Raw genomic sequence first — 22871 nt, forward strand, 5'->3', positions numbered from 1 at the left:
GTGTTGTCATTGCGACCAATAACAAATCCTAAATGCATGTCATAGAAATAGTAGCGGTGCACTTCATTTGCTTCTGCAGCTTTTAAGACAGTATTATGCCAACAGACCATCCTTAAACGGCAGCTCAACCTTCACACACCTTAACATTCAGGAGTTCGTGGCGTTACAAATTTATGCTCCAGCCCTACTCTGATTCTTGGGTATCATTTTAGTCAGTTGAGCTGCAGTTGAAGGATGGTACAGCTCCGGAAAAAGATTCCTGAGCTGTATATTGGCATAACAGGCTGTTAAAGGCTGCAGAAGCAAAAACCTGCCCTCACCTCTCCTGGCCAGTAAGAATTCCACATAATTGAGAAACAGCTAGCGCAGAAGTGGTTACCCTGGGGAAATACATTTAATTACCCATAGCCTGTTTTTTAAAATTTATTTAGAAGCGGTACATTCTTATTGGCTAACCCCGCTCAGGTAATATGAAGTTAATTAGATGCGCTTCCCCCCTCATCCCCTCCTTTCCTGTCTACTGTTCTTGTTCAACCACATTCTTCTGAATATCCACCTGAGACGGACTCAACTAGCGGTTACAGATAACGGTAAACTGTTGTGAAATCAGTGTTTTAAGTTATCAACTCGTTCACTTAACAACTTCTATGGGTGTCGGAGATTACGTTATTGGATGAGTTTTAACCAGCACGCTAAGTCTATCTGGTTACTTTACACTGGCCTTATCCTTTTTCATACGGCGAACTACACGTACCAGGTGTCCAGGTAAGCAAGGACCAACGTTTCCGTTCTGCTCGCTTTGATAAACAACGGGTTGATTGTTCGTGTCATTAACGAGTTAGGAATTTGAGTCAGCTTTTCAGTTCTGTTTTTTCCTGAAACTGTTTCCCTTAATCATTTTGAAATAGAATGGTGAATCCAGGTATCCAGTTGATCATTTTTTTGGCTGTCCCCGGTAAGCATATTTGGTACTTTTCTTTCAAGCCTGTCAACACTTGAGCATATATTTCTAACGATAGGGATAGGCGGTAGGCTGCATAATCCCATCTCACAATTGACACCGGATGAAGTGAAAGATTGATGATTAAAAAAAATGTGATCTTCCACAGGTTTGAAGATCAGTTCAGCTCAAGGTGAAGTAAAAGTATTAGCTGGATTTTGTCTGTAGGCTTTGCTCTAGTCTTTATTCTGAATAATGGATGCAGACAAAGCCAGAACATGCCTGTTTTGAGTGAACTAGTTACAACCTGAGTCTGAACTTTGTGTTTTTAAATCATTGCCTCCTCTTGGGATTTGTGGGGTGTGTGTGTGTTTGATTAAAAAAAAACAGGAGGGGATAGGGACAGTATTTAACCCCTAATTCCACCTTATCCCACTTGATACCAAAGTTCGGTTTTTCTCCATCAGTGTGTGGACGGCCACCACTGGGGAATCGCATCGTGGGAGGAAGTGAGGCGCTAGAAGGGGCATGGCCATGGCAAGTGGACATCCAGATGGGGGCCAGTGGGCACATTTGTGGGGGGTCGCTCATCACCAAGGAATGGGTGCTCTCTGCCGCTCACTGCTTCCCTAAGTAAGATTGCTGCCTGTGGCGTTGGCGGGGATATAATGTGTGTAGTCTAGGTTCTTACAGTTAGGTCCAGAAATATTTGGACACTGACACAATTTTCATAAATTTTAACACCTTTCAGCTTTAATTCAAGGGGTTGAACAAAAATATTGTATGAAATGTTTGGGAATTGAAACCTTTTTCATACACAGTCCCCTTATTTCAGGGGCTCAAATCTAATTGGTCAAATTAATCAATCATGTATAACATTTTCATTTTTAATACTTGAAAAACAAGAATCCTTTGCTGGCAATGACTGCTTGAAGTCTGGAACACATGGACATAACCAAACGCTGAGTTTTCTACTTTGCTTTGCCAGGCCTTTATTGCAGCTGTCTTAAGTTATTTGTTCATGGGTCTTTCTGCCTCAAGTCTTGTCTTCAGCAAGTGAAATGCATGCTCTATCGGGTTGAGATCAGGTGATTGCAGAAGCCATTGCAGAATATAACACTTCTTTGCCTTAAACTCCTTGGTTGCTTTTGCAGTATGTTTTGGGTCATTGTCCATCAGTAAAGTGAAACGCCGTCCAATCAACTTTGCTGAATCTGAGCAGACAATATATCCCTATACACTTCAGAATTCTTCCGACTGCTTCTGTCTTCTGTCACATCATCAATAAACAATAGTGACCCAGTGCCATTGGAAGCCATGTATGCCTATGCTATCACCACCATGTTTTACAGATGATGTGGTATGCTTCGGATCATGAGCCGTTCCAAGCTTCTCCATAATTTTTTCTTCTCATCATTCTGGTACAGGTTGATCTTAGTTTCATCTGTCCAAAAAATGCTGTTCCAGAACTGGGCTGGCTTTTCTAGATGTTTTTTGGCAAAGTCTAATCTGGACTTTCTATTCTTGTGGTGAACCCTCTGTATTTGCTCTCGTGAAGTCTTCCCCTTATGGTGGACTTGGATAATGATATGCCTACCACCTGGAGAGTGTTTTTCACTTGGCTGGATGTTGTGAATGGGTTTTTCTTTACCATGGAAAGGATCCTATGTTCATCCAGCACTTTTGTCTTGTGTGGACGTCCAGGCCTTTTTGTGTTTAGCAGAGCTCACAAGAGTTTTTTTCCCTCTTTTCTTAGAATGTACCAAACTGTTGATTTGGCCACTCTTCATTTTCCTGCTATCTCTCTGATGGATTTTTTTTGCAGCCTAAGGATGGCCTGTTTCACTTGCATTGAGAGCTCCTTTGACTGCATGTTGTGGGTTCACAGCAACAGCTTCAAATTGCGAATGCCACACCTGGAATCAACTACTGACATTTTACCTGCTTAATTGATGAAGAAATAATGATATAAATAGTCCACTCCTGTCCATGAAACATATTTTAACTCAATTATCCAATTACTTTTGGTCCCTTGAAGAAGTGGGCTACATATTAAAGAGCTGTAATTCCTTAACCCTTCCTCCAATTTGGATGTGAATACCCTCAAATTATGCTTAGAGATTGTGCTTTATGCCCAAATCAATTAATTAAATGTAACTTTAATGTATTTAGGTTAAAACCAAAATAACAAACCTTGTGTCAGTGTCCAATTATTTCCGGACCTAACTGTGTCTCTTTGTATGGGCTAAATTGCTTATTTAAAAATGTAAACAACCTGGAATACATAAAGTGGCCCCAAGAGTTATTGGCCCCTGTAGGTAAATATGAACAAAAAAGCTTACAGAAATGTAGTTGTTTTTCAGCTTGATCTTACAATCATATGTAAATCATATGAATCTAACTTTTGAGTGAAAGTATATTGAAGAAAAGAAATTATCATCAAGACATGTTTATTTTATTCAAATTGGGGTATAAATATGTGGTGACACAAAGGCTTAACTCCCTTAATCATCAATCTACAAACAGATGATATGGCATGTGTTGACTTCCACAAATCAGACAATGGCTTTCAAAAGATGCATGATACACACCTCAAAATACCCTTCTCCACTATTAGGGCAATCATTAAGAAATGATTGCTCTAATAGAAAAAACTACTTGAGCTGTGAAGAACCTATCTAGAAGAGGAAGCATGTGTATTTTGACCCCATGCAATGAGAAAAATGGCCGAAAATATTTTAGTTGATGATGACCACAAAAAGCACAGAATGAATTTTTTTTAATATATGTAACAACAATGGACAATGGGTGTAACTTCACTGAAAGAACAGCAAATAGCAACGTTGAAGGCTTTTCTGAACAATTATGTTTTCGCTCTTCTTCCAACTGGTCCAGTCACCTGCAGAATAACTTTTCTCAAAGCTCATATTCAATGACTCAACCAAACGTTTAAACTGTGTGTGTTTCCAGACTGATGTGTGAAGTGAAACAGAATGTGAGCTTGCAAGATCAGGATGGTTGTACAAAGCTAGAATACATCCCCTGCTGTTACCAAAACACAAAAGAAAGCGCCTTCTATGGTGTGATGAGAAAAATGCATTTTAGCCACAAACAATTTGATATGACAAGCCATGGTCATGCAGAAAATAACCTTGTCTTGCCTATCAGGCATGATCATCCATCTTATGTTGTGGGGCTGTTTTACTTCTAAATGCCCTGGCAACCTTATTAGGATACATGGAAAATATATTAACCTGTCTGCTTCTGCCAGTTGGAAATAAATGTTGTCATTGGATCATCCTGCTAGATCCTAAGCACCTCCAAGTCTACATGAAAGTGGTACACTAAATAGAATCAAGAATTTGCATCACACTCCCATTGAAAACCTGTAGGCTAAACACACAAATGAGGACCAAGGACTTTATGGATCTGGGGTGTTTCTGTATGTAGGAATGGTATCAAGTACCTTCCTGTGTTCTCCTACCTCAGTTTTTATCTTGGCAAAGGGAAGGTGCACAAAATACTAAATGCAGGGGTTCCAATTAATGTTTCTTTTCACTCAATCAGAAGATTAGATTCATATGATTTTTGTGTGTGTGTGTGATCAAGTTAATAAACAGCACTAACATTGTCTTGACTGTAACTGGACAAATTGGTGGAAAGCTAAACTTGTATTTGCCGTGAATCCACTCATGACCTTGTGTGGGGTGGAAGCTAGCTCAGTGGTTAGAATGCTGGGACAGTAACCGAAATGTTGCTTATTCAAATCGTGACCTAACTTTCCAAGGTTATCTCAGGGGCAGTTGGGAAATGCATTCCACACCAACGCAGTCTACATGTTGGTACACATGTCAAAGAGGACAAATACAACTCCTTATTTTACCAATTGTTTAATTGTTCTAAAACATCCCCATGTTCCAACACCTCCTTCCCCTCCCTCCCTTCAGCCCATTTGATGTCTCCTCCTATACTCTGTATATGGGCCGCCACCAGCTTAACGGCTACAACCGCTATGAGAGTCAGCGGCGTGTGGCCCGAGTTGTGGTGCCATCATCTTACCAGGAGCCCCAGGGGGGCAGCGACCTGGCCCTGGTGCAGCTGGCCCACCCTCTGGCCTGGAGCGAGCGGATCCAACCTGTCTGTCTCCCCAATGCACCTGTAGTGTTCCCCAGTGGCACCATGTGTTTTGTGACAGGCTGGGGCCACACACAGGAGGGAGGTGAGGTGTGTGTGTGTGTGTGTGTGTGTGTGTGTGTGTGAGAAGACAGTGGCCTGAAAGGGAGAAAATAATAAAATACCTTTACTCAACTGTAGAACTGCTTTAAATTACTGTGAAGGTGTATGAAATAGGCTAATGCTCAAAGACTAATTGCCATTCACTTGGTGTGAAAACGGCCTAGCCTCAGGACACATCCAAACAATGCCATGTGAAAAATAACACTCAAGTGAAAATGTAAGTTCCTGGATAGAGTGGTGGGAAAAGAAGTTGGCCTTTGTATGGTAACCAATGAGTAAAGGAAGCAGATTGACTCAGCGGATCTAGCTAGTTATCCTGGGAGGATGGGTTCCTTGTAGCTGATTCAATTAAGATACAGGTGAGCGATGTGAATGATCCGGCATTACTCTTAAATCTGTGCAATGCAAAACAGCGGCCTGCGAAGATCTAGAGCAATCATGCCATAAAACCAAACCCACTCAGTGGCCTTGTGTGTAGATGGTCATCCCTGAAATGGAAACAGATTGTGATCCCTGTTCTCTATCTGCCTATCTACCCTAGTGGATAAGAAATAGTACTGCACCCACTTTGGCTTGTACAAACAGATTTATTAAACCAGGAATGTACTGATGTTACACAGATACAGGTGGGCACTGAGAAAATCCACCAGAAATGGTCACAATATTACCGTAGACAGTTTTATTTTAGGCTTACTATAAACTAGCTACTGAAGGTTGTAGCCAGCAAAGTTTTTGTCTATCCTGAAAAATCCCAATGCATCATTTGTTTTGACTGTGACAAGTCTCAAACACGGGTCCCCTCGCCCGGCAGTCCTCGTCCCTAACCCCTAAGCTATTTAACAAGGGGCAGTCACTCACTCAGTCACTAAATAAGAGACATTCGCTCTTCTTGGCCAGCTCCACCTACGCAGTCTGGCAATAATTGTCCACCATTCACCATTTACCCATACATTTTTGCCGCTTCTCATCCCCAAAGGAAATGTTATAACTGTATCTTCCGTTTCTCTAAACCCTACCCTTTCTGCTTGCCAACAGGGTCCCTATCAGGGATCGGAGCTCTGAGAGAAGTGGCAGTGCCTGTCGTGGAGCAGACTTCCTGCCAACAAATGTATCAGGTCCAGTCTTCTGAATCCGAGGCTGTGGCCATCCTGTCTGACATGATTTGTGCTGGCTACCAGGAGGGAGGCAAAGACTCCTGCCAGGTGGGGACTGACAGACCTGCATGCAAAACACCTGCAAACCTTTCTTTATTCACAGCAGAAAGGGAGGATGCTGGGATTGAACCCCAGCCTCTGGTTGGGAGCGGAATACTTGAGCCGTTATGTATTAGCTCTTCACCTCTAAATATATAAAAATGTTCCTTCACAGGGGGACTCTGGAGGACCTTTGGTCTGCCCCATTGGGAATCGGACATGGATCCAGGCCGGCGTGGTGAGTTTTGGACTAGGCTGTGCTCAGCGCAACAGGCCTGGAGTCTACGCCAAGGTGTCTGCCTTCGCTGATTTCATCAGAGTCACGGTCCCGGAGGTCCAGCTCATAGGTGGGGCCACCCAGGGAGCCACAAGCAGGGCTCTGGTGTTAGGATACGCCCTTGCTTCACTGCTGATGCCCAGATAAGCTGCAAGACACCTCTGCCTACCGACACCTGAAATGAATCTGTAGATTCAGTGGGGGATGTTCACAGAAACAATGTTTAACAGCCAATGAAATGTACCACACACAAATCCAACTCGATTTAAGAGGCCCATTGGGTAGGCAGAAGTGAAACTGTGTAAAATATGAAATATTTATTATAGTGGATGTAGATAACTATGTTTAAGGAAACTGAAGTTTTGTTTCAGCATTTAACCTTGCGTGTCAATCAACGAGCCATGAAGAAGTTCTAATAGCCTGATATTGGTCTTGTTAAACTTAAGGAAAATATGTATTTTCTTACATTCTTTTTTTGGATGTAAAATGTATATGTACCGATTTGTTCTAGACCAATATCACTTAATGTTACATCATGGTTTACTTCAAACGCCATGCCCCATCAGAAACATAGAATATTTTTTTACTCAGTTGTTTCTAAACTAAGTAAATGTTAGCAAAAATGTAATAGTTAAAACTATACTTTTGATATCATTGAAGGTCTGTTCTTCGTCCATACTGCAGTCTATGACTTTAAGAGTAGTTTCATTTCCTTAAGATGACCCACTGGCCAATAGATGCATAAAATTGCAAACTTGATAGATACTGAAAATCCACCTGATACATTTATCTGGTCTGATAGAAATTTTTAAATGTATGCTCTCACTATTTTAAGTAGCTCTTGGTAGAAATGTCTGCAAAATTACCAAATGGTAGAAGCAATCTTGGTGTGTAAAGAAGCTCATTCATGGGGAACCTTGAACACCTTGCCATTCAGCAGTGGGCATGAGTCAATGGGAAATCTATCTTTTCACTGTCACTATACTTAGGGCCCAATTATTGAATTTTTATAAGTGTGTTTATAATTTTACCTCTGTTACCTTTAGGTTAAATCATTTTTATGATTTTAGGCTAACGTATGTTTTATGACAATGGACTATTTCAAACGAATAAAAAAAAAATACTTGATGTACTTGTTTTTTTATTAAAAAAAAAATCTAACTGGCTTTTGTGGCAGGCATGTGTTTGACGTACAGAGCCATGACTATACACGGACCAGGGAGACTTGGTTTCGACAAAATAATCGGTGAGCAAGACCCCAAAATGTGGGTTGTCTGATTTTTTAAGTGAAATTTGTATTCCAAAATGTGTGATAGCAGTGCATCAAGGCAGCTTTCTCTGTGCGTATCACTGTAATCAAACTTGTTCCCCAATATTTATAGTAAAATGAAATGTATGTGTTAAACCCCCATATACTTTACTAACAATCAATGCGAGTGTGAAAAAAGCCCATGTGGTTGGGTCCGACGACACTGGATGCAACACTTTGTTAACCGGGTTAAAGGAGCGGTGCAGAGCCTAGCCTGTTTTATTTATTTTCCAGCGTTGAGTGGCGCAGTTGAGAGAACGTTTTTTTCCTTTCTTTGTCACGCGTTAACGTTAAACGCTAGCTAGTGTGCGACGTCTGACCAGATAAACAACGAATTTAGGGGTTTAAAAGAGGAAATGGCATCGAATGGTAAGAATACATTTAATAAAGAAATACATTGTATGGTAACAGCTGAAAGCAAACGGCAGTGTCGTTAGATGGCTAACGTTTGCTAGATAAATTAAGATGACTTAGCTAGCTAACGCCAGTTATAGCCTACAAATTGGTTAATTTGTGTGAAATATACGTTTCATTTTTGATAGTTGGAGAATACAAAATATACTTTCGTGAAAAGTTAATTAGTGACTTTTGGCAAATGAACATGTCTAGACAAAGGATATTTACAACGCGTTTAGGCTAGCTAGCTAGCCGAACCAAAGACCGCTAGCTAGCTGCCTATTACAGTACTGTAACTAGGCAAATTAGACAACCACCATTTTGTTTAGGTAGCTACAAAACCCACCAACGGAACCAGGCAACGACACCGGTTTGTACTTGGTACTGTCCTGGTTGCGTACATTTTATAACTTATTTTGGTCGTACCTTTTCAATTGATATGAAACGTGAAATTATAAATGATTAAATTAAGCGGATGTTAAGGTTGCTAAGGGCGACGAGGACTTCATCTTGGTCACGGCAACTACTGATCATATCCATTTATTTTTCGACAGATTACCCTCTTGCTGCAGCCCAGGGGTGAGTCAAAATGTATCATCCCACCGGAATAATTAAACATTCTCCCTGATTACCATCTTAATTCATTGTACATTTGAATGCGCATGGCAAATGAGAATTGCTTATTAATCGGTTTAAATGGTAAAATGAATAAAAGTATAGAAAATGCCGAGTACACATCGAATGATTAGTTCCTAAAAAGCGAAAAAGATTTGTGAACACTAAATGTTCGTGTCGTCTTCATATAGCACTATATAATGTCTCAAATAACATTATTATTTTGAGATTATATTTTCATGTCAACATGCAGTTGTAATATCTGTATTTGTTGCTTTCAGCTATGGCACCTATGGTGGTGGCCAGGCCAGTCAGGGTGGCTACAGTCAATCATCCGCCCAGAGTTATGGCCAGCCGGGCTACGGAAGCAGTGGCGGCTACAACCAGAGCTCTGAGGGCAACTCTGCCTCCTATGGCCAGGGAGGCTACAGCTCCAGTTACAGCCAGCCGCAGTCAGGTGACCAACTGCCCTATACTGAACAATACACTAATAATCCAGCAGCTGTTAAGCATTTTTCACCTGTTTATTTAAAAATGTAAAATGGACTGGGTGTGGATACAGCCACACCTATTTCGGAACTGCAGTTTTTTATTATATTCATCGCCTGAAATGTGGTGTCATTGTCTGGAGAAAAAAACTTAAATAATGTATTTTTGTTTACTGAGTTGGTAACTAATGTCGGCATATACTTATTCACCTCACATTACTCCTTTGTTGTGCCCTTTCAGGAGGATATGGTTCTCCGCCTCCATCCCAGGGTGGCTACAACCAATCCAGTCAGTCCTATGGCTCTGGGGGCTTCAGCAGCAGCAGTAGCAGTCAGCCCCCACAGAGCGGCTACAACCAGCAGTCTTCCTACTCTGGTTATGGACAACAGCAGTCTGCTGCAGCCCCGTCTTCAACCAGGTGAGGGAGAGATGGGGCAACGAAAGAATTGGATTGAAAATCTGCATTATGTGAGGAGAGTAAAAAGTGTGTTGATAAACATTGAATTATTAGATGCTCATCCCTTATGTTCTTAAAAGAGCTATTGCCACGGTCCTCTAAAAATACTGTCCATAGTTTTTTCAACCTCACTAATAGCCAATCAAAATGATTCTCAGGTGTGCTGAAGGTCAGTTAGGGAGAGGGTACATTACTCTCTTTCATTGGGCTAGAATAATTTCTCTCCTGTTTTGTCTTAAACTGATGATGGTTTGTGAAGTTGAGATTTTCAGTTGGAAGGCAATTTTAGATGGATGGTTGCCAGATTTAAAAGCAAGAGCGGCAGTGCATGAAATAACACTGCTCCCTTTTTCTTTCCATCTCCCCAGTAGCTATGGCAACAACTCTCAGCCTCCTAGCTACGGGCAGCAGCTGCCGCAGAGCGGGGGTGGGGCCAGCTACGGGAGCCAGAGCGGAGGCGGCTATGGGGGCAGTGGTGGTGGACAGAGTGGGGCTTATGGGGGTGGTGGAGGCCAGCAGCAGCCTGGCGGGGCTCCCTATAGCCAGGCCCCCAGCTACAGCTCTCCCCCGCCCCAAAGCTACGGACAGCAGAGCAAGTACAGCCAAGGGGCCGGAGGTGTGGAATCCCTTTGCCATTAAAGGCCGATCTTTCATTTAAATGAAACATTTTTGAGCAACCTACCCCAAATATCCTCCTCTACACAGGATATGGCGGGGACTCGCCACCAATGGGAGTAGGTGGCGGCGGAGGCTATGGTGGCTCGGACGGAGGCTACGGAGATCGCGGAGGACGAGGCCGTGGAGAAAGGGGTGGAGGCTTCAGAGGTCGCGGTGACGGCGACCGTGGATTCGACCGAGGTGGCCGGGGTGGGCCAAGAGGCAGAGGAGGCATGGGGTAAGGGCTTGTTAACCACACACACAAACACACGCTCACAGTGTCCTCCTTAAGCATTACTCATGACGTCATGCCTCGGCCCCCCTTAGCATTTACCTACACTCAACACAAAACAAAAGTACACACACTCATGTATCTGTGTGTGGATACTGCCACACTTATAATAAACAGCTGTGTTGCTAGGGGTCTGATACTTAATCCAAAGTGTCTGTCTGGTCATGTTAGACCTATGATGGATGAACAGAAGAATTCCTCAATGAAAACCAAAGGTGAGTTCTTTCACCTAGGCTGTTACTCTTACCTCTCTCATGGTTAAAAGAATGACTCTGTGAAAAAAGGGTTGTCTTGGTGACACGGTCAATTATTTGGAATTCCAAGGGGTGCAAAGGAAATGTAACAGACCACATGATGAGACATTCAAAGAGCTTGTTAATTTGGTCAGTGAAAACCGGCAAGCTGCACTGGTGTTCCAGTTCCACGAAATCAGCTCCAACTCAGTAGCTGATTTAGTTTGACACTGAGCAAGCAACCCATGAGCCATACCAAAAGTAATACTGGTATAGCTTGGTTATAGGGGTTGTTTGTGAAGGAAGGGGTTTGTATTGTGATATAGACATCCATCTAAGGTTCTCCCCAATTATTTGGTTGGAAAATAATTTCAGTCCCAGCGTTCTGCTCGCTGCTTGTCATCTATGGAACCTGAACATGAGTGTTCTATCAGTGTTGAGCTCGTTCACACTGACAACTGCCTGTGCTCACTCACTCCAAGCAATCGCAATCCACGGCTATTGGAACAATGTTGTGTAAAGTGCTCATCTGCATTTTGTGGTTGCTTGTGTGCAATTACAGCTTCACCAAAAGCTACTGTGTTGAAATAGGCCTGACCTCTACTAGCATTAAAATGCCTAGCCATGCAACTGACTAATAGTTCAAGGTTGTTTTAAAAGCTAAACACAACAATGAACTATATATATCCTTACCCTTTAACATGTTGTGTTGCTGAAGTGTTACCAACAAGCAAGAGATTGCGATTAGAGTGGGCTTGTTCTCCAAACCAATCCTTAAAGGTCGGTCTACTTGAACTGTCTTGTTTGTTGCTCAGTATTTAGACCTAGTACCCTTAAACTTAATTGTTTACTTCCCAGCCGCTAAATCCGTTATGCAAATATGGCAGGCTGAACAGTAATTTTTTTTTTTTATTAATTCACTACTCTAGGTTGCTCTAGATGAGAGCATTTGCTAAATTGCTTAAATGTAACCTGCAGCTTGCTTTACTATTCTTTCTATTGTCATCTTTTTTCATAAAGGAAATACAATACCTTACATTTTTCACTGAAATCTCTGAAGTGCAGAGAGTGACCTTGAAAGATCTTTATAAAACAAAAGTATCAAACGTGACCTTCAAATTATCCAACCCGTGTTTGTTCAATGCTGGATGTACAATTGAAAAATCCTAACAAGTTGATTGTGATCACTTTGAGTTTGGTATGGCAAAGTCACATTGGAAGGTTATAGTGTATGCCCAACATTATAGCACTGTCTTAATCACTTGTAATGCTTGAGGCGAAGAAAAAACGATTCAACAAGAACGGGAACAATATTGGAACTATTCATTTTTTCCCTTGCGTGTGTGGAGCGTCATATGGCTAGAGTGTCTGTCTGCCCATAAAAGTTTAATCTTAACATATTGTCTTTGAATATTGCATGGATACGGACCACTCCCTGTCAATGTACGATTTCCATTGAGAAAGCACTGGAAATGACATGAACAAAGAGTCTTCTAGACAGTTCTACTGCACCCTGCTTCTTCGCTCCCTGACGGTGCTAACGGCTAAGCATAAAGGAAGAGTTTGAATCTGTTCTGCAAACTGGTCTGATGGGCCAATTCTGTTAATTGACTTCAGGTCGTTTTGAAAAGCATTTTATAACTCTCTACTATTATTATTTAAATAAATACACACAAACACAGCACATTACCTAGCCACTCCCCCAGTCCGTCGCCCTCTGCAACACTGTCTCCCCACCCACCCTTACAGGATCTCTGTGTGAAATTATGCTTTAATGAATGTCTGTGAATCTCCTCCTAGGCTCTCACCTCTCCGCGGTGGGCTTCTGTTGTTTTTTTTCTTCCTTTTTCTTTTTTTTCGGGGGGTGGAAACCGGGAATGAAAGGGAGGACAGGCAGGAGATATTGACCGTTTATTAAGAAGACAATAGGCAGGGGTTGAAGAATTAAAGAGTTGCCAGTGCAACACAGACACTGCAACCAATCAGCTAGAAAGGATGTCAATGACCAAGGCAGGGGGCTACCTAGGAGAGGCGTTCAAGCCTCAAGATGACCACTAGGAGGTACTAGAGAAGGTCACGTGAATCCTCAAGATGACCACTAGGAGGTACCAGAGAAGGTCACGTGAAGCCTCAAGACCACCACTAGGAAGTACCAGAGAAGGTCACGTGAAACTGTTTTCTGTAGATGCTTAGTTAACGTTGACTTGGATTCCACAGCCGTTCTTGCAGAGTTGTGAAACCCTGTACAACATGATACACCTAGGAACCAAGGATATGTTGTTGTGGTTTGGGAGATCAATGCAGAAAGAAACAGGCTGGCAGGCAGTTTAATATGATCTCTTGTACAAAGCAAGAGGTGACTGGATAATTGTATGGTACGATCTTCGGATTTAAATCCACTTGCAAAGGTCTGTGGGTACCAAACAGATGTTTTCGAAACTGTATTCCGACTACTCAGTTTTCAAGGAGAGTGGACAAATCCCAGGGTGATTCCAAAGAAGAGCTAGGGGGGTGAACAAAGTGAGAGAAAAGTGAAAGGTTAATAAGGGAGGGGTCAAAAGGCGGTGGAAACCTCAGTGAAATGGCTCCACCCACACACCTGCCTTCAATGTGTGTTGCTTTTCTCTCCTCATCAGAATGGGCGATCGTGGAGGATTCAATAAGTTTGGTGGTAAGTGACAAAACTCTTTAAACAAGAGATTCGGCGGGTTTAAAAAGTCAAGCTTAATTAAAGGGCGGGGGGGGGGGTGTAAAAGGTATTATGTAAAAGATGTAGATTATTGGGCCCAAAAAGGAGTCTTGGACGTTATAACTATTCTGTGATATTTTGGTGAATGTTTAAATATTTGCAGGACTGTTGGGGGGCGGGTATAATTTGAAAGTAACTTTATTATTAAAAGTTAATGAGCAATGATTGGTCATTGTTTGACCTATTAAACAATTAACATTCAGTGGTTGTGGGTGAAATGGAAGAAAACAAGTATTTGAGACATATCTGTTTGGAGTGCAAAAGGGAATCAAATGCAAAAAATAAAAAAAGGGAAATGTGAAGCATGGCATATTGAGGTGGAAAAGGTTCATGATAGTAAAACAATTAGGATTCAAGGTCCATTAGATGGCCTAGTTTCAACAGATGTTTTTGCCTACACCCATAATAAAAATGAAAAGAGCATGTGTCAGTAGATTTGCCTTGGATAATTGTCTGCTTAGTTGTTTTGGTGTTTGGGGAGGGGGGGCGTCTACAGCACCTCAATATGCTATGTAGCACGTGATGTATGTACTGCATGTTGTCATCTCAAAAGGTAAGGATGATCTCTGTATGTCTGTGTGTACGTTCCATATCAGAAATGTCCCTTTGTTGGCTAATGCATAGGAATGACTGCAGCTGAAGGTCTGTATAGTGACTTCTATTTATGCTGGTATGAAGTTACCTTCTCAGTCACAGGGTGTTAAAATTGAGTAGGTAGTCTTTCTAATCAGTTTCAACTTGGATCTTAATGGCTGTTGGTTATTTGTACTTGCTTGTAGTTTTTGCTTAAAGAAACATTGTGCCCACTTAAATAGCCAGAGCTGTTAAAACCTGTCAAAACTGGAGTCCAGAGGGTTGCTAAAAAGTTATTCCTGAAGAATATACCACCTACAAGTATGGCTTCAAACTGCAAGTTGAACTTGAAGCAACTGAAGTAGTGTTTAGGCATGTTTCTCCCTTCTCTTCTGAAATTCTTTGGCCACTCAATTTGTTTTGTTGGGGTGAGTAGTTTTGCTCTCTTCACCTCAGTTCTAAATACACAAACTGTCCTCTTCCAGAATTGCGTGATGGTTACACCTTCAATGGTAGTATTGATAATGGTACTGGTGTATAATTTACCTTTTTGGTTACCACTTTGGAAACTGGGCCTAGTTTTCTTAAAATGGTTTTGAATTTAGATTTACCAATCAAGATTTTAGCTAGCTTCAGAAATTACTAACATTAAAGTTATCTAGGTGGCCAGACTAGCTACATTATACATTTTGGTTCAGTTTTAATTGCCAAACCGATAAGTATTTTAGTTTAAAAGCTTGGTGGGGAAATGTCAACTCGGTTAACAATTTTCTCAAGTTTCTCACTTGTTGTTCCGACCTGTGATTTTGAACTGAGTGTTTTCCAAAAACGCTCACGTCAATGAAGCACTAGTCCTCATTAAAAAATGTAAGTCAAAGGTCAAGCATTGACAAAAAAAAATATTACCTGTCCTTTGTAATTGTACTCTGGTTAGGTAATGGCATCTATCGGAGCAGTATGTTGTAGTGGTGTAAAAGTGGTGAGTAGTCATTGCCGGGTCGTGGTTAAAAAAAAGAAATCCCTATATTTTGTTAATTGTTTTTTTTCTTCACCGATTATTTTTTTTGGGGTTAACTGAATTTACTTGAGTTTACCCTCCACTGAACACTTGGATTGAAGAACAGAAGGGAATTATTTGTATATATGGGGGGCGGACAGGTTTTGCTCCCAGCAAGTTGGTAAATGGAATACAACAAAACAAAATATTATTGTGCTGCGCACGGGTACGTTCTGGATTACCCCCACCCCCCCCTCCTGCTCGCAACTGGTGTGGTCCATTTAAGAAATGAGAAAGTGTGCACGTTGGTTGAGCGTACAGCCCTGTACGAGAGACTGTTAAAGTGCCAAGCAGTGATCCATGGGTAAATACATATTCTCTACTGGTGAATGTGTTAAGATGCAACCGGAACTAAATGATGACCACGCAGTCATGGTATTGTCCTGGTGGGGTCCATACACTAAGAGTACAGTAATGTTACATGCTTGGTGAAGCCTTGTTTCTTGTTGAATGCCCTCAGTGGTCTTGACATAATTCAACAAAACATGGCTGAAGTCTGGTCCTAAAACAAAATATCCCCTTGAATTCACATATTTACTTACCTTATTGCCGAAGATCTCCTCAAAAGATTAAAACAGTGGACAATATAATACACATTGAAGTCAAAATGCAAGTAAAATCTTGGGTGTCTGAACTGTACAGTAAGATATGTGGGTTATCTTGACCACGCAGTCAAAGTGTAGATTCTAAATGGCCACAGTGTTGGTAAGTCAATATCACAAACACAACTGCATGCTAAGAGTTGGACCTCATTATTTCAGATTGAGGGTGAGACTGATTCCATGCCTTCAAACCTAAAAATATACTGGGAAGTTAAACTGAGGGAGTGAACATCCCCAGACAAAGAATCTCTGGCGGTTCCTTGATCATAATGACTACCGGGTTCAAAGATCTTTGGTCCTTGTGTTAAATACTTCACTTACTAGTAATGTCAGCCTCTACATGTGGAACAGATGAACTACCGTGAAAACCGTGTGTTGAAACAGTGTTGTGTGGAATGAAAGGTTCATTTAATGAAGGGGAGAAACCAGAAAATAGATTCTGGTTGTAACACATGAAGTGTTAGGAAGCTTGTACAATGTGCACTGTCAATGTCATGGGGTCATTAGTTCTTTACATGAGTCTTGTCCATGACAAGCAAATGATGTAAGGGTCCATATCAGAATACTGTGCAGACACTATAAAAAGACATGTAGAACCAGTAAGTCTGTGGATGTTTTTGTAGGTATGTGTGAATTGAATAAATGCTTAGTTGTGAATGAGCAATGGTTGTGCGGCTATAGAATAGTGTGTGTGGCAGTGCAAGCATTGTTCACCTTTTAAAAATACAAATAAAAAATAAACTGAAATGCATTTTTCTTTTACCCTGAAGGGCCGCGAGACCAGGGACCTGGTGGGCCTAGCTCCAGTAAGTATTCTCACAGTTAAATATTTTACTTTAAAAACTTGTAATATACACTGCTCAGAAAAATGTATGGAACACGTAATCATCACCGTATAACCCCAAGTCAATTAAACTTCAAGGATATAAATCTGTCCAGTTAGGAAGCATAAGCAATTGTGAATCATTGTCACCTGTTTTGGTGCAAATGAATGTGACGAGGGCCACTGGAGAGGCTACAGCAAGACAACCCCCAGCAAGGGAATGGTTTTGCAGGTGGTGGCTGCAGACAATTTCCCTATCCTTCCAGACTGATTCTTCTCTAGTTTGGCATTTTGCTATTGTCCTTGTCACTACTGGTAGCATGAGGCGGTACCTGCAGCCCATTCAGGTTGCACAGGTAGTCCCAACTCCTCAAGGATGGCACATCCACATGTGTTGTTGCAAGGATGTTTGCTGTGTCTCCCGGTAGAGTCTTAAGAGCAAGAAGGAGATACCAGGAGATAGGCCGTTACACTAGGAGAACTGGACTGGGCCGTAGAGAACAGGTTCACACTGAGCATGTGACCGATGGGAAAGAGTCTGGAGACACCATGGTGAACGTTATGCTGCCTGCAACATCATCCAGCATGACCGGTTTGGCGGTGGGTCACTGATGGTCTGGGGAGGTTTATCCTTGGAGCGTCACACAGACCTCCATGTGCTAGTCAACGGTACCCTGACTGCTGTTAGGTACCGGGATGAAATCCTCAGACCCATCGTCAGACCGTACACTGGTGCTGTGGGCCCTGGGTTCCTCCTGGTGCAGGACAATGCCCAGCCTCATGTGGCCAGAGTGTTTAGGCTGTTCATGGATGACAAAGGCATTGATGCCATTGACTGGCCCTCACATTCCCCAAACCTGAATCCAATTGAGAACCTCTGGGACATCTGATGCAGTGCATCTGATGCTGGCAACTAGCGCCACAGACTGTCCAGGAGCTCACTGATGCCCTGATCCAGGCCTGGGAGGAGATCCCCCTGGACGCCATCTCATCAGGAGCATGCCCAGACATTGTCGGGAGTGCGTACAGGCACATGGGGGCCATACACTACGGAGTCACATTGAGTTGCTGTGATGAAATTCACGCAAGTTGGAACAGCCTGTGATTTCAATTATTTACTGAGTTTGAATCCAGCCCTCAATCGGTTGGTGAGTTTAGTATCCATTGACCGTTATGTCATTTGGTGCTCAATGAATTACACAGTGTACAGATTTTGATCTTTAATACATTTTGTTAATCAAGACCTGATGTGTGATTTGTGTTCTCAATTGTTTTGAGCAGTGTAGTTAAAACAGGAGGGATGAGTTGTTTTAGTAGCGTTCAAATTAATAATTGGTTTAAAATGGTTTGTGCATGCCCACACCATTAGGCAAAAATTAGGTGATTGTAATTGTTGATCTACAGTCACATTCACTGTCTGAAGTCGGATATAAAATGACAGCTTGCAATGCCTTATTGTATTTTGGTTATTCAATATAATTTGTAGCCATGTCATTGCTATGTTTGCATTGTCAAACTAGCTTTTACAATAAGAGGCATTCAAGTTCGATCTTGATCCAGAGTATTTCTGTGCATTGTCTGAACATGGTAAAACATGTAAAAAACTAAATTATATGAACATTTAGCCAGTACATTAAAGGATTTTTAAATCCACATGAGTGCCTTGAATCAAATTTTTTATGCTATCCAGTGTACATTTTTCTATGTTTTTCACAGTAAGACAGGCAGTTTTAGTCTTAAAATAGTTATTAATGTAGTGTGTTTGGAAAAGTGTCCGACTTTGAGGTGACAGGTAGGAAACTTGTGCTGGAGAATATAACCTTCATGATAATTTTATAAAACAACATATTATAGATATAAACATACATTGTTAGGACCTATAGGATGTCTAATATGATCTAATCACAATTGCGACTCTTGACGTTATATTTGGTAAAAGTCCATGCTTACAGGCAATTGTGAATAAGGTCCTGAAGTGCTGATCTGAGTTATTTAGGGGTAGGATCAATCCATGTCTGCTCTACTGTGGAAGCAAATTGACTGAACGGTGTGAGATTGAAATCTCGCACTGAGTTGACATGTCCGACGTTGTCATCTTTATGGACTTTTCTAAACAGATCTTTCGTTCCACTACATAAACAGGATTCCTAGGATGTTTTTAACCTTTGCTGATACTCTCATTTAGCTAGGAGATGAAGCTCATTGTTTTGACAGGATTTCTAGGACTTTTTCTCAGATGTTGTTGATACCGGCCCAGAACAACCTTACATAATTAATATTCCTTCACTGTATTAATCCTTTGCTGACTTGACCACCTCCCTACAGTGGAAGACCAAGATAACTCCGACAACAACACCATCTTTGTACAAGGCATGGGAGATGGCTACACTGTCGAGTCTGTGGCTGACTTTTTCAAGCAGATTGGCATAATCAAGGTGCATACCTGCCTAATGATTTTAATCATCCCTCACTTTACACTTTGATCTATTAAGTTATAACGTGTCCCTGTATTACGTGCCTGACTTTAGTGTTTGGGTGGCATCTTGTCCCAGGGCTTAACTCTTGAGCCAAGTTGAGGTCTGTTGTTTTGGCTATGAAATGTTTATCACTATTGTTCCTCTCTCTCAGATCAATAAGAAAACAGGTCTGCCCATGATCAACCTGTATACAGACAGAGAGACAGGGAAGCTGAAGGGAGAGGCTACTGTGTCCTTTGACGACCCCCCTTCAGCCAAAGCGGCAATCGACTGGTTTGATGGTGAGGGGTTATTGGTTACCATTTGATTGATGTAGATTATTTTCATGAAATTATTAAATTGATGTGTTCGGCCATTGTATTTTTTTCATTTGCGTAATCCCCCAAAATAAAATGTTTATCTGTTTCCATCCATATATCACACACATTAGCAAATTTACGCTCTTGAGATGATGCTGCTGTCGCAAGCGGTAGAAAATAAAAACTTTGCACGGTTACTTCCCTCAACCCGTTTTGAATGAATGTGGTAAAAAGTGTTACATCCATTGCATGCATTTGCTTCAGATGTCGGTCTGCCACAATAGATTTTTGCTGTCTTGAATTAATGAAAAGCGCTTAACTCTAGTCCGTTTATACTGAATGTACTGCACAAAAGTTGATGTGGCATCTATAGACACACTCCACTGAACTCATGAGTGTGGCCTGCAACATAAATACATATCAATCTGTCATGGATTTTAAAATGTATATCACAATTTGTTAGGTTTATTGCAAGTGCCACCAAGAGTTAATATATGCAAAAACATTCATTGACCTCACTAGTAAATTCATAGCTTTTGATCAGTTCATAACTGTAGCATATTTTTAACTGTAAGCTGAAATTTGGCACACATGGTCAGGGATGTTTGCCTTGTCTTCTGTTTGCGTTGGCTCTGCATTACATTTTTTGGATCAAGAAATAATATTTGCAGTCAAAAAGCCCATCATATTTTTGATGAATATTCTGATCACTGTTTTTTCTGTTGTAGGTAAGGACTTTAAAGGGAATCCCATCAAGGTGTCCTTTGCCACCCGCAGAGCGGACTTCGGGGTAGGCCGGGGTGGGGGTGGCGGCATGAGGGGCGGACGAGGACGAGGAGGTGAGGCAGAGTTTGGTGGTGAGTTGATCATTATTGTGTCGGGTCAATTGGGTAGGAGTCAGTTCCACTCCATGTAGGATTTCATTTTGGATTTTCCACAATCTTCTTAGTCATTCAATTGAATAGGTTGGGTCCTGCTCCCCTCCAATAGGAAGGGACCCAAGTTTGGACTTTTGTTTATCCCTGGGATAAGGAGGGTATGATTAAGGCACTGTCCCGTCTATTCTCACCCTGTGCCCTCTTGTCTCTTGTAGGGCCGATGGGCCGCGGTGGGTTTGGGGGTGGTAGAGGTGGCGGTGGGTTTGGAGGCGACAATGGCAGTCGGGGAGGAGGACAGCAGAGAGCCGGGGACTGGAAGTGTTCAAACCCGTAAGTCAGGGCTGAGGTGTTTATATGTGCTTGCATTTGTGCTTCGTGGAAGAGAGTTGTGGCAAGCAAATGGCATTCTGAGCTTTGGGAGTTTTTCACTTACATTGCTATCTTGACTGTACCTCATTGTACAGCACTTTGTTCGACATTTGTTGCTTTATAAATTAATGTGGCCCGACTTGACTACTCACCCATTTTAAGGGACCTATACAACTGCTCTTTACAGATTTGTCTGATTTTTCTGTTTCTTTCCTTAGGGAGTGTGGCAACATGAACTTCTCATGGAGGAATGAGTGTAACCAGTGCAAGGGAGCCAAGCCCGAGGGTGCAGGAGGTGGCATGTCCCCCATGGGTGGAGGTGCTGGAGGAGGTACAACTCCTGAATAATGTTACACCTTTACAAGAGAACATTTTAACCTTCATAGTTCAGTTGGTGACTGCTGCTCAGTGGCTTGCTAACTAACAAAAAGGGAGCCCCTTAATGGCTGGACAGAAAATGATTTGCATGTGTTCGAACCAAGAGTACTTGCATCCCAATTAATGAATTGTGTTCATTTCTTTCAATCACGTTATTTCATGCTCTCATTCTTTTTCTCAGGAGGTTTTGGGGGAGACCGTGGAGGCCGCGGTGGTTTTGACCGTGGGGGATTCAGGGGCCGTGGTGGAGACCGAGGTGGGTTCCGAGGTGGACGTGGAGGCGACAGGGGTGGTTTCGGATCGGGCAAGATGGATGGAAGGTAATAGGTTCACGCATTACCTTATTAAACGTACTTCATTATACCAGTCCATACAGTACTCACACAGACACACAAAATATCAGCATTGCACTCCAAGGCATGTAAATGTTTTACTGAAACATGAAACACAACCAACACCAACATTTCTGTTGAGTGCCATATGTAATGTAGTCATTGCATGCCAGGAATTTGGCACCAAATACTGAACTTTGTTCCAGTAAGTTTGGTTTCAGTTAATTCTTAATATTTGACCTGATACTGTGGAAAATGACCCAATATAAGGCCATAGTAAATGCTATGTCTGTAAATTTGTGGCTCAGCTCAGATACCAACACTCTCAACATACTTGTTTTCTTTCACTACACGTTTGGACACTATTTTGGGAAGTACAGAATGGTTTATTGATTACCAGAGGAATTACATTTTTAATGGTTTTAAAATACATAGTTGTTTTTACATTTAAAATTTCAAAAGAAAATATTATTTCTATGGTTTTCTTGCAAAAGACACCTTGGTGCCAACTGGTCTTCCCCTTTTAAGTACTACATAAAAAAAATATGTATACTCTAAAAATATGGTTAAACTAATTATAATCAATCAGTCCTCTTATCTGTGTCTATCTATGCATTTAATTACTTACATTTTCTGTTGTTTAGACCTGTTTTTAACAAATCTCTTTTAATCTCTTTTGTAGGGGTGACCACAGACAAGACCGCAGAGACAGGCCCTATTAGACCAACGCCATGTCAAGTTGGGACTATATTTCCTTTCTCTCTAACCCCCCCCCCCCCCCCTTCAAGCCCTACTTTTATACAGTGTTACAAGTTGTTCATTTGACCGTGTGTGTTGACAGACGTGACTGACACACTCCCAGTATGCCCCGCTCCCATACGGATCCAAACATGGTTTCTTTGTTCTTGAAGAGCTGACATTTGTCTTTTTGAGTTGTTTTTTGGAATCATGTAACGTTTATGTTTTAAGATTAAAGTATTTATAAATCCAGTTTTCTTTTTGTTCAGGCATCAAACGGTTCATTGACATTTATGGAAAGGACACTAATTCAAACGTTTGGTATGTGTAAACAAATGCATTTCTATGGGTTGACTGAATGTCCTACAGCTATGGTCACTATTTTGAAATATATACCTGTTGGACATTTTTATGATTTATTAATCAGGCAGTGTGGAAAGTCTGGATGAATTTGAACTTGGAATGCATTGCAATTGTAAAGTATTCAGACCCTTCTCTTTCA

The 22871-nt window shown here is 41.6% G+C and overlaps 1 protein-coding gene across 4 annotated transcripts; it reads left to right on the forward strand.

Annotated features, from left to right (window-relative positions):
• The first annotated feature begins 495 nt into the window (after positions 1–495).
• On the forward strand, positions 496–22621 carry fus (FUS RNA binding protein). Of its 4 annotated transcripts, XM_020051163.2 has the most exons (23): positions 512–590; positions 758–765; positions 909–955; positions 1110–1133; positions 1408–1573; positions 4888–5159; positions 6212–6378; positions 6545–6716; positions 7824–7892; positions 8906–8930; positions 9248–9423; positions 9696–9873; positions 10281–10528; positions 10618–10807; positions 13731–13765; positions 16846–16881; positions 19224–19333; positions 19527–19656; positions 20403–20531; positions 20768–20882; positions 21140–21252; positions 21481–21619; positions 22314–22621. In XM_020051163.2, the coding sequence occupies exons 3-23, from the start codon at positions 910–912 to the stop codon at positions 22351–22353; spliced, it is 2580 nt and encodes an 859-aa protein (XP_019906722.1). In that variant the 5' UTR covers positions 512–590; positions 758–765; position 909; the 3' UTR covers positions 22354–22621. The 4 variants fall into 4 exon arrangements, with proteins under 4 accessions (XP_019906718.1, XP_019906721.1, XP_019906719.1 ...); XM_020051159.3 differs by having other exon boundaries at positions 496–765; XM_020051162.3 differs by having other exon boundaries at positions 496–765; positions 20403–20513.
• The last annotated feature ends 250 nt before the right edge of the window (positions 22622–22871 follow it).

This window comes from Esox lucius, chromosome 11 (assembly GCF_011004845.1).
Source record: "Esox lucius isolate fEsoLuc1 chromosome 11, fEsoLuc1.pri, whole genome shotgun sequence".
NCBI classification, from domain to species: domain Eukaryota; kingdom Metazoa; phylum Chordata; class Actinopteri; order Esociformes; family Esocidae; genus Esox; species Esox lucius.